This window comes from Protopterus annectens, chromosome 5.part0 (genome assembly GCF_019279795.1).
Source record: "Protopterus annectens isolate FY-2018-M chromosome 5.part0, PAN1.0, whole genome shotgun sequence".
Lineage (NCBI taxonomy): Eukaryota > Metazoa > Chordata > Ceratodontiformes > Protopteridae > Protopterus > Protopterus annectens.
In genome coordinates this window covers 96,293,226-96,308,718 of record NC_056735.1, presented here as the reverse complement: position 1 = coordinate 96,308,718, position 15,493 = coordinate 96,293,226, and the positions used below count along the sequence as shown (strand labels likewise).

Genomic DNA, 15,493 nt, shown 5'->3' with positions numbered 1-15,493 from the left:
TATTTATTTTGTTTGGGTGTATGTGTGTAGAGGATGTGTGCGGTAGTTACTGACCTTAGGTTTAGGGAGGGGTTAAGGACAGTGCATAGTTAGTTGTGTATCTGGGGTTTAGTATAGTGTTGGAGGTAGGGGTTTTTTTAAATGTATGTATGTGGATTATTTATTTTGTTTGGGTGTATGTGTGTAGGGGAAGTGCACGGTAGCTACGGATTTTAGGGAGGGGTTAAGGAAAGTGCATAGATAGTTGTGTTTGTGGGGTTTAGTGTAGTGTTGGAGGTAGGGTTTTGGTGCTTTAGTTTAGCTTAGAGGTAGGGTTTGGTTAGTGTATGTATGTGATTTATTTATTTTGTTTGGGTAGATAGTATGTAGCGGGTGGAGGGGTTGGCCGACTATGACAGTTGATATTTTTTTTTTTCGCAGTTTAGTGCATTCGGGATTTTCGCGGTATAGGGGTCAATGATTTGGTATTCGCTCATAGGGTTTTTCGCTTTGCTAATATAGACCCACTTCAGATGCAACTAGAATCATGTCACTATTAATACAGTGAACATATAATACTGCTGTTTCTGACAGGAAAGATACGTGAATCTGTAGATGTTGTTAATTTATTGAGCAGTAGGAGGTTATTTAATACATTTGCTTTGTGAAGTCTTTTAAGCCAGGAAACTGCTTCCTTCTTGAGATGCTTTCTCTTAGGGACACACGTAGATAGTAATCTAGCCTTTGGTCATCACGTGATTACAGTGGTGAGGAAATCATTTTATGTTGCGCAACATCTGAACAAAGCTATGGCAACTAAGTCCAAGAAAGTCATTGTTCTACTGTATTCAGCATTCATCAGACCTATCAGTGAGTACAGTGCCCCCTTTGGTATGTACCTAACGAGGCATATCCAACAATTGGAATGTCCACAGAGGTTCCTCTCAAAAAGAATACAGGGCATAAGGAATATGTCCTATGCAGACTGCCTCAAGGCCCTATCCCTGTATTCTGTCTCCTACAGGCTTTTGAGGGGAGATCTATTCCTGCCATACAGGGCATTGTCAGAACCCACTCTGATAGACCTCCTGCAAATCCACAAAACAAACAACACCAGAATTTTCTATTCTAAAGACGTAATCCGTGCCTGTGATATAAATAGGACATGCTGGAAAGATAGGTGTATATCCCAGAGACTACCCCATATATGGAACAGGCTCCCCAGTCATGTGAAACAGAGTTCCCCTTAACCCAATTCAAGTGCAGCTTGAACAGTTGGATGGGAAACTGGAAATTCATCCCTGGTGTGGTACCTACAATGGATATAAAAAGTGTACACACCCCTGTTAAAATGCCAGGTTTTTGTGATATAAAAAAATGACACCACAATAAATCATTTCAAAACTTTTCCCATCTTTATTGTGACCTATATCCTGTATAATTCAATTGAATAAACAAACACATATGTTAGGGGAAAAATATAGTATTTATTTTTATTTTACATTTGTTTACCGGGAAAGTCCGACAGGACACAGGTCCATTTTCAGAGGAGGCCCGGGGAGAAAAGCTCCAGTACAGTACAATACAAAGGATACAATACGGCAAGATAAGAAGAAAGTATCACATCACACAGGAAATAATAGAACTGAACATACATAGCAGAACTTAATTATTAAAATATCAAAAGGAGAGTCAATACCATATAGAATATACAATTGTGAATATCTGAGAGATAAACATTTTTTTTCTTGTTTTTCTTGAGAGCACAGTATGATGGGGGATTTATTATTGGGTGTACAAGCAGAGAAGGAGAGGTAAAGAGAGACTGTTTTGTCAGAGCGCCACTATTTTGTCGTTAGTAGTCATAGCTACAGTGCACTGGTGTGGCTTAAAAATAAAAAACATACAATAAGCTGGTTGCATAAGTGTGCATGCCCTTAAACTAATACTTTGTTGAAGCACCTTTTGATTTAATTACAACATTCAGTGTTCTTGGGTAGGAGTCTATCAGCATGGCACATCTTGACTGGGTAATATTTGCCCACTCTTCCTTGCATCAGTGCTCCAAATCTGTCAGATTGCGAGGTCGCCCCACAGATTTTCTATTGGATTAAGGTTTGGGCTGAATTTGTGCCATGTGACTACTGATTATTGCCATCTTGTGTTCTGCTTTAAATATTTCCTTTCTTCTCAGGGTAATACTGCTTTCTCCTCGCAAGTCACTGCTGATTATTTTGTTGTATTCTGCTTTTAATTTTCACTGTCTTGTCAGAGTGTTACTGATTTCATTCGAAGTCAGTGTCGCTTCTACAGCCACTTTTACAAACATTCCCTGTTATTTCATAAAGAGGGTGTACATCACAGAGCTTATATTGTGAACAAATAAGGAAGTGCTCCTGTTTACCAGCATTGTCTGATTTGTAATGGTCGGTCTGCTAACGTTTGTAATACTGTGAGGCGTACCTGTCAAGCTGCACACAATGAAAATGTGGACAACAACCTTTGAGAAATAGCAACGTCTGGTAAAAATGCCAACTGCAGAGGGGGAGAAATAGCTTTCAGAAATAGGAACATCTGTTGAAAACGTGAACCTGTAATTAGGATGAAATGTGCAGGAAGTTTTACCTGTACATTCTGCGGCAACATTTATGTTTGCAGACGACTGCTGCCCTGTTAATGGAAAAGTACCATATTTGTTACTAAAAGGGAGGTCCCTTGCTGGGCAGTAGGGCAGTAATAAGTATTGTAGTGCAGGGCATTTTTCTGGATGATGAATGAGTTTGTGTGCTGTAGTTAGTTGTGAATATGTTAGGTAGTTGTGCAGTTCAAGCCAGTTTAATTGCTTTAAGCTATGATGACAATGGTGAGGCCTATGATGGAGATTGGTGGCATATTTAGCTATTTTATTGTACCAGAAAATTTGTTAGGATAGCAGTCACGTATAAGAGAGTTGGCAATAAGATGATGGTGGCTAGAGTTTTTCTTGCAGTATCTGTAAGGAATCCATTGATCCTATAAAGGAAAACTAGTTTCTGGTGTGTAGATTTAATGGTGTGAAGTATATGCTGATCATATTTGAGATTGTCATCTGATATAACGCCTGGAACATTTTCACTGAATATACCTGTCATATCCTCTCAGCATGCAGATGCCATCTTGCTTCATATCCGTTGAGATACTTTTCATGAGATATTAATGTCATTATTAGAATATTATTAGTACAGTATACAAGTGAATAGTACAAATTATTGTCTTTTCTCCTACGTAAGTGTTAATTGTATGCACCAAGTCCGAGATCGCACTATAGTGGGGGGAAGGGCAAATTCCCAACCTCACTGTACCTCGATCCTGCATGAAGAGCTGCTGGCAGGCAGAAATACAATATTTTATATATATATATATATATATATACATATATATATATATATATATATATACATATATACATATATATATATATATATATGTATACACACACACATATATATATATATATATATATATATATATATATATATATATATATATATACATACACACACACACACACACACACACACACACACACACACACACACACACACACACACAGTTTATTCTTGGATCTTCCAACTGCAGATATTGCAAACTTCAACACAGTTGTGTCTCAACACATTGCTGCACATATTCCAAGGCTAATACTCAGAACATACAAAACAAAAAACGGCATTCCACCTATGTGGGGGCTGTGCACCTCACTCCCTCTGCTAATTAACTAACTCTGAGATCGTACAATCCCTGTGGGAAGGACATATTCTCCTACTCTGGAGACTGCAGATCTTGCACATGTGTCGACAATACAAAGGTCGAGTTAAGATCAAATTAACCAATGCTTGGAAGCCCACACAGACACACACATGTACATTACCCAGTATGTAAAGTCTGCTATTGAAATTTGTTTATTAGTAAATACAAAAATAAAGAAAAGGCATCCTTCACCAAAACTACCATCAAAAATCCAAATAGCAAATAGTCAACCTTGGGTGCATATTTACAGGAAACTCAGATTACCTCCTACATGTTTGTTGATGTAAAGAATTTATTTACTGTTATTGATAATATATATGGTATTAATGCCTTGGGTGAGGTATTTCATAGCAAAAATTACATGCATTTAGAAGACAATATTCATATTTGTTCTTTGTTGCGATTGGTATTGGAGAACAATGTGTTCCTTTACCAAAATAATTATTATTGCCAGCGACAAGGTATAGCTATGGGCACACCTTGTGTGAACTCATATGCTAACCTTGTCCTGGCTTATTGGGAAGATATGGTGATATTCGAAGCTGAGCATGTATGGAAAGACAAACTTTTATTTTATAATCGATTTGTGGATGATGTTTTTATTTTATGGGGAGACACAGAAAATGAACTTGTGTCCTTTGTAGAATATTTAGAATCGACTTCTATTTTTTTCAGGTTTTCTTTGAATTGTTCGGATTCTACTATTGAGTATCTTGATGTTCGTCTCTCCAGGCATATATTGATGGTAGTGTGGAGACATCATTATATAGAAAAGCATGTTGGACTAACAGCATTCTGAGTTGTGATAGTATACACCCTAGGTATGTGTTTCAGATTATAGTAAAAGGGCAGATATGCAGAGTATCCAGGCTATGTACTAACAAGAGTTAATTTCGTCATGAATTAGATTCTTTAAAGATGAATTTTCAAAAAAGGGGGTACACTAGGAAGGTATTAGATAAGGACTTGAGTAATAGTAAGTCATACAGGAAATATAAAGCTAGACCATGGATAGGTAGGGGAGAAGGGCCACAAGACGTTACAAGTATTTTGGGGTGTAACAGTAATAATAAGGGGATGCAGCTGTGTTTAACTTATAACAGTGATATAGGTGGTATATGTAAGATTAGTAGAAATATTTGGAGAATCTTACTTACAGATGAAAGTATAACTAATGTAGTAGGAACACAACCTAGATTTGTTTTAAAAGGAATAAGAATTTGAAAGATATTTTGTGCCATGAACCCTCCTGTGATGGTTTTAAACGGTGTAATATTAAGAGCAAGGGTACATTTCCCTGTCGAAATTGCAAGGCGTGTAAATATATGAAGCAAGATAACTATTTTTTACACCCTAGGACTAACAACAGTTATTCTATGAATGCATATGCTGATTGTAACACACACAATGTGGTTTACGTGGCTAGCTGTCAATTATGTACAGCATACAATGTAGGTAAAACCAACTGCAGATTCAAAGATAGAATCTTTAAGCATCTCTCTGATATTAGATTGAAAAAAGAACAAAATGTACTGTATAAACATATATCTATACACGAAGGTCATGCTTTTGTTTTTATGGCTATAACTGTCAAAGAATGCGTAATATGAGGAATGAAACTTGAGTATAGGGAAATGCAGTGGATATTAAGACTGGTAGCTGATAAAGCCTCAGGACTAAATGATGTGGTTCCTTTAAAACCAGCTTTAGCAAAAAGGAGGGTAAACTATTGAATCTGATTGGCTATGTTGTTTTATATAAGATGTGATGTCTGTTTTTTAAAAGTTATCATCTGATGAAGAGATTCTACCCGAAAGTGTTTATGATTTGATGCTGCTATATTTATTGTTTTAAAAAAGCTGCTTTATTTTCAGCCTGGTAGTACTGCCTTATATACTTGACTATTTGTTTATTAGTAAGTTCCAGTATTTATATATTAATTGCAGTTAAGTGGCTTTAAAGCATTACTAGTCTTTACAAGTGCCTATACACAAATAGTTTATATATTGCAGCATATGGTGAGGATTAGCAAAATGAAAATGGGAATTTTTGCATTTTATTTAGATTATGGCAAAGTGTTACACATTCTGTAACTAATGGCTTAGACTAAACACCCATCATGGGGGGGTTTCCCCTACATATTTTGTTTTTTCTGGTATTTGTGATGTCAAACATTGAATTGGTAGGTGCTTGCATAAAGCAGATTTTTAACTGAATCAGAAATAAAGTAAATAAAGTCTTTCAGATTTGTATTAAAACATTGAGCAGATGTTTATTAACGTTGTGAATTATAGAAGATATATGTAGAATCATGATAGTGTTGTATGTTACTTCAAGTCTTGAGTTTGTTAAACATGAAGAGGCAGTAAGGTTACAGAACTGGTCGATGACCACACCTACTGCTATCCCAGTTCATAAACTATTAGTATCCATTTGTGGGTTACCATGGTCTGACATTTCTGTTTTGGTTACAGGGTGTGAACCTCAGTGGTGGGCAAAAGCAGAGGGTGAGCTTGGCCCGAGCTGTGTACAGCAATGCAGATATCTACCTGTTGGATGACCCTCTTTCTGCTGTAGATGTGCACGTTGGAAAACATCTCTTTGAAAAGCTGATTGGACCACTGGGTCTTCTGAAAAACAAGGTACTTATGAAAATGTTAGACACGTTATCTCAGCCATTTGTGAGGCTTATTTGCAAGTATTGATTTTGTTGCTGAAACTGGTGGGCAATAATTTTTGAGTCTGTAATGACTCTGCTTTGGTGGAGTTAATATGTTACTCTTTGAAAATTAATAGCATTATGTTGCTATTTGCATATGCAAAATCCCATTGGAATAATGTAATATAAGCTATGAGATATTTGTATCTGTTCAGTAGTTTTAATAGCAATATTACTTTACATTTTAATAATAGAAGAGCTATTTATCTGCTAGCTAGCTATAATGCAAAATGCCCCTGACTCCATCTTCTCAAGAATACGTAGCTTTTAGGACACTTGTCACAGCAGTGATTTTAAGAGAATGAGGTCTGCGTGATGGCAGTACTGCCTGTAATAATTTGGAGACGAACAGAAGTGCACTTAGGCCAAGATGTAAAGGAACATCTCATCCCAAAAATGCCACCATCATAGATGATGTAAGCATTGATCAGCATCCCTTTCCAGCTGCTAAACGTACTGGTGTTAGAAATCTAAACAGCTATTTCTGTTTCACAGAGTTTAAGTGTCAAGAGCATTGCCACAGCCAAGGCTGCATGTACAGAGGGCATACATTGCTTACCTGTGTTTTTAATGACATAATCTGCCCTTGTGTGGACTTTAAGCATCCTTGAGCACTTAGTAATACATCATTGCAGTTTACTGCTCCCATTCCACAGAGTTTGTCATATCACTAGTTTACAGTGGTGTTCCCTCACTTTTAGTTTCTGTCTTTTAGCAGATAAAGCAAAACTCTGCCTCAGGCCATTTGTTTACCTTTGTTGGGCTGGGTGTGCAGAATCACTCCACACCCCAACTCAACCATAACAACCTATACTCACCCCATATACCCCCCCGACCATAGCTCTGCACCGCAACTCAATCTGTAATGACATATACCCACCCCACTTAATCCCCTACGACCACAGCTCCACACTGCAACTCAACCTATAACAACCTATACCCACCCCAACTAACCTCCAACCATAGCTCTACACCCCAACTCAACTGATAACAACCTATACCCACCTCACTTAACCCCCTACAACCACAGCTCCACACCCCATTTCAACCTACACCCACCCCATCTAACCCCACAGTCATAGCTTTACACTCCAACTTAACCTAACAACCATCCAGATAAAGGCCATCCAAAAATCCATTAAACAGCTGAAACCCAGAATACTAGCTCCTGACAATCTGCCATCCAAATACCTCAGTATAGCAGCTGACACCATTTGCGACCCTGTATCTATCCTATTTAATAGATTCATTACAGAAAACTACTGTACACCCCAGCCCTATGGACAGCTTCCTTCATAATCCCACGACACAAAGGTGGCACATCCACCAAACTGCCAAAGTATTGTCATATAGCAATCTTTCCTCCCCTCTCCAAAGTAAGTGAAAAATGTACACATCAGCAACTGGACTTGTCAAAGGCCTTCAGCAAAGGCTCACATCAACTACTCCTCCAAAGACTAAATCTTATAGGCCTCACAACTTACTCGACTTGTTGGTTCATCAGCTTACCGAAACAGTTGCGCCCAGTCTGTAAAATGAAATGAGTTCCACACCACATTCCTTCCAATCACTGCTTCACTCCAAGATCCGTACACTAAGAGCCCCAAACACTTCTGGTCCTGCATTAACAATGTGGTAAATCAAGGCTGCCCAGTTCAACTAGTCCCATCTAACACCAGCCATACTGAACCTGTTTTTAACTAAGTCAACTTACAATTCATTCATTCAGTCAGTCACCATTCATCCTCTCCCCTCTCCATTCCAACAGGATTCACCTAAAATCCCTGTCTTCCACATCAACCCAGTTCCCAAAAACTACTGTACAAGGTACACTACAATTGCTGCAGATAATCTTCCCTCAGAGTAAATTATCATGGCTGCTGGTCCTTTAGCATACCCTGTCTCTAGCCAAGAAAACTATGTACCTGTTGTCTGGGAAAAGTCACTAATTACTCCTGTACACAACAAAGGAGACTGTACTGAATTCTGTAATTCCAGCCCTACAGCCATTCTTTCTCCATTACCAAAAAATCTTCAAAAAGTGTATACAGTCCCAGCTTGTCAAAAACTTAACAGATGACATCCTCTTCTCCTCTGCACAGCATGGCATCATGCCCCACACAGGACTACCACAGCTCTCCGTAATTATATCCACCATATCATCTTCACAGGGACTATGGAAACTTTGTTTATTCCTTGACTTATCTAAGGTTGTTTAACACTGTATCCCATCAGATTTGTCTCTATAAACTATCTTTACTAAGTCTTGACACCCCCATTCCTTCCTGCCCTGGTTCCATAGCTACCTTTCTATCAGACTATGGCCAGCAAAATATCAGAAAGATCGATCACCTTTCTTCGAACTTGTGTCCCACACAGTTACTTTGGTGTCATGGATAACATGTAAATTCTGATATTCATATTCAGCAAGCAGTCAAGAAAAGCCAGAGAAAAAAATGGATTTCTATATCGCAGCAACTAAGTTTTGACTACCAATGTGAAAAAAGTAGCCTCTGTGTATGAATTGACATGAATGGTGCTGTACTGGACACATACCAAATATCTGGGTTTCTCGTTTATGTGCCAAATCTTCTTGTACTTTTCAAAAGGAAAGTCTTTACTCATTGTTATGTAATAGCATACAGTGGAAGTAGATATATAAATCGAATGAGATCCAAACAAGTCTTAACTGTCTCAAATAACAATGATGATGAACTGAACCAGACAGTAGCTAAAGATTTTTCTGACTTCTGTATCTTTGAAGACTGAATTACATATAGTGTCCTTTGGAACTGAACTGAGGACTGTTCCTTTCCTTTGTAATTGAAGAATTGAGATAACACTGCATGGTTTTATAGTTTCTGAGTATCGGAACTGCTGCACATTTGACCTGACTTCTGTACACGGTCTTCTGAGTATCTCAGCTCATTTGTGGGTATATATGAGCTGCTGGATCTTTAACTTCAGTACTCGATCTCCTGGGGATCCAAACTGAATTTCTGTCTAAAAAGTCTCTATCATAATACTAAAACCTTGTAAATTTTCTACAAGTACATGCCACTTCAACCTTGATTTTCAAGCTTTGTGCCATCTAAACACGTTTTGATTTTGCACCAAATGTTGTGCACACAGCATGGCTGATCCTTTTCAGTGCTTTGAAGGTTATTTCACTCGGCTCATTTGTGTCCTTCAGTGAAACATTCCTTTCCAGTAAAACTGCACTTACTGAAACTGTAATTAAACTGTGAAGTATAAACTGAAGATGTAGGCCTGCTTTAATATGGCTGCACTTCTAAGCCTGTACAAAGAGAATACTGTATTTATGTAGGATTTATTCTACCAAAACTGTATGTATGTCAAGCCTGTTCTTACAACTGTCCCTGAAATCTCCAAAATGGCCTCTGTTTCTGTAGTTACTTATAAATGTATTAATGTAGTCTGTAAATGATACTATAATCACAACAACTAACACCATAACGATAAAGCTATCATCATCTCCTTTCGGCTTATCCCGGTTAGGGGTCACCGCAGTGGAACATAAATAAATTTGCACTTTTAATTTTGCCCACTTAAGCTTAATGACCTATTAATTATATGAAAATGATCTGGGTTGAAGTCTCTTAACTTTATGATTTAATTAACGTCTCATACCTAGTATTACACATTCTTTGTGAAAACTCTCTTTTTATTCTTACAGTAGAGATATCGTGAAGCATAATTACCATAAACTGTATTAACTTGTCCCTGTAAATGTTTGGCTAGATTTGTTAAAGTATTAACTAAGTCCTGTTAACACTTTTTTGTAATTACCTTTTAGATCTCTATGTGCTGTAACAGAAATCTGCATTTCAATTCTGTGTCTCAAGTGACTGTAAATACTGTATCTGTTGCTGTAACCAAAGATGTACGTTTACCAAAACCTACATTTTCGGCATTTCAGATCTTTACCTCTGCATACCCCACCAGTGTCTTTTTAACTTTTTTGTCTAATGTACAATAATGTACATTGTACTGTGTAACAAATGAAGGCTAACCTATCATGCCTTGAACATAGTGAATAACTATTGCTACTTATTCTGTCTCGATACGCCTGTTACAAATAATTCTATTACTTTACCCTTAAAACTAATAAGTGAATAATGAGACCTGGGATGTAATTTTGCAGAGTCTGCTCTGATTATATATGCATTCTATTTGTGCATGTTACAGCAACTGTCTAGTAATGCTCCTAGAAATCTTTTATACTGAACATTTATCATAACCAAGTATGAAAGTTATATTCTGAAATTTGACTAAACTGACACTAAAGTGACACCTGTTTATACTGAACATCTGAAATGGCTGTTTATAAATGTTTTGTTCTGGAAACTAACTAAGGTAACACTAAAACAATATGTTTTTTTCAGTAGCATCTAAGCACAGATAAAAGCATAAACTAAATCTGGTGCTGCAATGCAGTTGTCTGAAAACGTGACTTGAAATTGAATGTTCATGAATTCACTTCAACATCTGTATTTATATACATGCTTTGACCCTAAATAATTATTTTCTTTGTATAACTGAAACAAATTTACCTAAATTAAATCAGTATACTGTAGATGTACTGAATAGTCTATGCAGCTAACTATATTTCATATTTAAGGAAACATTGAAAAAACAATATTTTTCACTTCTGGCTTTTCTGTTGATTTTAATATGTGACTTGTGTACCACAGCTCTTTCCAAGTTTAAGCCTTACGTACTGGAGGTCTTACTCTGCATTGCCCCAGTCACTGCTGAGGTACTGGAGGCCTTACTCTGCATTGTCCCAGTCACTGCCGAGGTACTGGAGGCTTTACTCTGCATTGCCCCAGTCACTGCTGAGGTACTGGAGGCCTTACTCTGCATTGCTGCAGTCACTGCTGAGGTACTGGAGGCCTTACTGTGCATTGCCCCAGTCACTGCCGATGTACTGGAGGCCTCACTCTGCATGCCCCAGTCACTGCCAAGGTACTGGAGGCCTTACTCTGCATTGTCCCAGTCACTGCCGAGGTACTGGAGGCTTTACTCTGCATTGCCCCAGTCACTGCTGAGGTACTGGAGGCCTTACTCTGCATTGCTGCAGTCACTGCTGAGGTACTGGAGGCCTTACTCTGCATTGCCCCAGTCACTGCCGATGTACTGGAGGCCTCACTCTGCATTGCCCCAGTCACTGCCAAGGTACTGGAGGCCTTACTCTGCATTGTCCCAGTCACTGCCGAGGTACTGGAGGCTTTACTCTGCATTGCCCCAGTCACTGCTGAGGTACTGGAGGCCTTACTCTGCATTGCCCCAGTCACTGCCGATGTACTGGAGGCCTCACTCTGCATTGCCCCAGTCACTGCCAAGGTACTGGAGGCCTTACTCTGCATTGCCCCAGTCACTGCTGAGATACTAGAAGCCTTACTCTGCATTGCTGCAGTCACTGCTGAGGTGCTGGAGACCTTACTCTGCATTTTTCCACTCACTGCTGAGGTACTGGAGGCCTTGCTCTGCATTGCCGCAGTCACTGCTGAGGTACTGGAAGCCTTACTCTGCATTGCCCCAGTCACTGCCGAGGTACTGGAGGCCTCACTCTGCATTGCCCCCATCACTGCCAAGGTACTGGAGGCCTTACTCTGCATTGCCCAAGTCACTGCTGAGGTACTAGAAGCCTTACTCTGCATTGCCCCAGTCACTGCTGAGGTACTGGAGGCCTTACTCTGAATTGCCACAGTCACTGCTGAGGTACTGGAGCAGCTACCCTAGTGCCCTCTGTTGTCCATAGTCAGTCCCTGTACAGATGATTTGACCTCCAGATCTCTCCTTATACCTCTGTGGCAAGGCCGTGAGCAGAATATCTTGAACCTTTAATAATCGCATAAATGAAATTGCTCTCTTCCTACCTTCCTATTACAACCCATCTCAACTAATTTTATCTACAAACTCATTCTAAAACTTAAGCCTTGTGCACCTTCTGCTGACCAAATCCCTGCCGAATACCTACAAAAAGCAGCTAATTAGCTTACCCTGTATCCATCCTGATTAATAGAACTATAAATGAGGGCAACATCCCTGGCATATGGGAAATCTCACATATAATCCCCCTACATATAGGTGGCAACTCAAACGAATATTCTAACTATCGACCCATAGCCTTATTATCCCCTTTAGCAAAAATAATGGAAAAATGCATTCACCATCAGCTTCTAAACCACCTACGTCAACACAATATACTTACTAAAAGCCAACATGGCTTCAGGCCATTCCACAGTACTACTACTGCTCTCTTATCTTTCACCGACACTATTAACACAAACCGCAATAACTCTCAAAAACATTTGATATGGTAAACCACTCTTTACTTATAAATATCCTGAAATCACTCTCCCTTGATACTCTGGCTGTACAGTGGTTCAGTTCCTACCTCAGCAATAGGAAACAGGCAGTGCTCTGGCAGAATATTCTGTCATCTCACCTACCAGTCTCCCTGGGTGTTCTTCAGGGCTCCATTCTAGGCCCTCTCTTATTCTCTATATTTATCAACGATCTCTACTTAGCAATTCCTCATGCAACCTGTATACAATATGCAGACGATTCAGCTTTAATCTGCACAGTTAAATCTTCATCTGAACTACAATCCCTAACTCAGAAGGTGTTTAACATGGTATAGACTTGGTTCTTAAAATGTTGCCTCCTCTTGAACCCTAAAAAAACAAAGCTCCTTCTTGTTACTCCTACCCGTAAATCCATGCCTACGGACTTCTCTGTTATCTCTAACAATGGTACCATCATATCCCCTGACTCCACCACCAAACTCCTAGGAATTACAATAGACAATAACCTTAATTATGACATCCATATTAATAACACTATAAAAACAGTTAATAGAAAAATGGGCTCCTTATACAGGATCAAATACTTTCTCACTCCAATAGCCAGAACTACTATTGCCCACTCCCATCTAATGTCAACACTTCTCTACGCATCACCAATATACACCAAACTGTCAAAACATAATCTTAAACTAACCAACTCTTATAATAACATTGCCAGATTTGTCACTGGTAATCCCTTTAGAACACATCACTGTCAGAATCTAAAACAGCTAGGATGGCTTGAACTACAACACCAGCTCCATTTTAACCAACTTATCATTGCCCATAAGATCCTCTTCCAGCCCCAAAACACTCCTATACTCTCAAACCTCTTAACTCCTTATAAAAATCTAAACATTACGTTCAGCTAATAAACCTCTAGTCAGCAAATGTAAATCCAACAACATGGCAGGTGACTCTCTGTTCTCTAACACTACTGGGAAAAACTGGAACCTTCTTCCTAGTGAACTTACTTCACTTTCTTCCTTACTCTACTTCAAACAACTCAGAACATACCTTAGAACACACTGGTTATACCCTTGCACCAACCCTGACTAACCTACCTCCTCTATGACTAATTTTTTTTCTCTGCAACTTTACTCTGACTTTTGATTTTATTTTTTTACTGCTATCTTATGTAAGAATTGTTAGCCTGATATAACTACAATCTACCTCATGTAAATATCTTGTGTTATACTTTATAAATATGTTCAAGCAAACATATATATGAATTTGTGAACCAGGAAACTGCTACAAACTACTTTATGATTTTATCTTGTTCTATATTTTTGTAAATATTATTAAGCAATGCACTGTTAAATGCTTTTTAAACATCTTCAATGTTAAATTGTGTGTAACCTTATATATCCTGTTTTGTTATGTAACCTATACTTCTTGTCAATAATGTCTTTATCTTGGAGCTTTTCTCCCCGGGCCTCTACTGAAAATGGACTTATATCCAGTTAGACTAGCCCGGTCAACAAATGTAAAATAAATAAAAATAAAAAAAATACATAAAATTTCAAAACAAATTTCTGTAAAAAACATGTAATTTCAGTATGATATCTCTAAAAACAAAAAAGCAGTATCAGGTTCTTAAAATCAAATTTGCGGGCTTTAACAATTATATTTATTGTCCTGACTTTATTTACACTTTTTCTGCTTGAAATAAACCAATGTTACTAATATATAAATTCTTGTATGTCTGTAACCAAACTGACAATATACTATAGTGAAATAGAAAGGCCACAACTTTATTACTGAACCAAAAGGAAAATTCAGTGGCATTTTTCTATCTGTCAGAAACTCAAATGAAACTAAAGTAATAATCTTACACTGTGCTAATTCTTCAGCATTTGTTGCATTTCTGCATCTTTATATGTTGAATTTTGTTACTGTTACTCTGTGACCCAGAGATCCTAAATTATGCAAAGGAATTTCTTCAGTGTGCAGTTATCTCTACCCATTTTTTTGCATATTTCGGTTCTTTCAGCTGATGTCATTTAACTCACTCAGTACTTCTGAATGCTGCAAGGATTTATCGTCACTGTCTGCAGTTTTCCTTGTACCCCATATCTTCAGTTAAATAGAACTGTTACTGCATAAAACATGTCATGAATAGTATTCAGTTGATCTTCATCATATTATTTTATAGCATATGGTACTGTCTTTAGTACAGCTTGCTGAGCTGACCTGTAATCTGATAACTCAGTTATATAAGTCTGTGTCTCTGGTAAACTGCAGTTTGTGTGCGGAATGTATAAAATCTTGAACCATTAACATAGGTTCATAGGTTTATAGATTAGTACTAAACTAACTGCCCTTGTGAGCCATTTTAAGCCTAGCCAATTATCCCTTGTGATACTCAAACCCTGCACCTTGTGTTTGTAAGGCAAACACATTAACCAATAGGCCACCCTCCCAACCCCTGTACATTTACTACTAGAAATGAACTGAGCTGACTCTGAAGTTTTACTTTTCTGTCCTTTAAAAGCATGTTAAGTTTCTGCTTGCAATAAATTAATTACATTCTTTCCTTGTGTAAGATTTGAACCTGTGACTGCACTGACACACAATATGTATGCTGCATTCTCTTTTTTCATTGGATCCAAACCTTTGAATGTGCTGTCACTTT

The 15,493-nt window shown here is 38.1% G+C and overlaps 1 protein-coding gene across 1 annotated transcript in view; it reads left to right on the top strand.

Annotated features, from left to right (window-relative positions):
- The window catches only part of LOC122802503 (multidrug resistance-associated protein 1-like), a 1,262,326-nt gene that overhangs the window by 705,257 nt on the left and 541,576 nt on the right, over window positions 1-15,493 (top strand). The window contains exon 14 of the mRNA XM_044072155.1: window positions 6,240-6,407. Within this exon, the coding sequence (XP_043928090.1) occupies window positions 6,240-6,407 (168 nt within the window). The remainder of the gene's footprint in view (window positions 1-6,239; window positions 6,408-15,493) is intronic.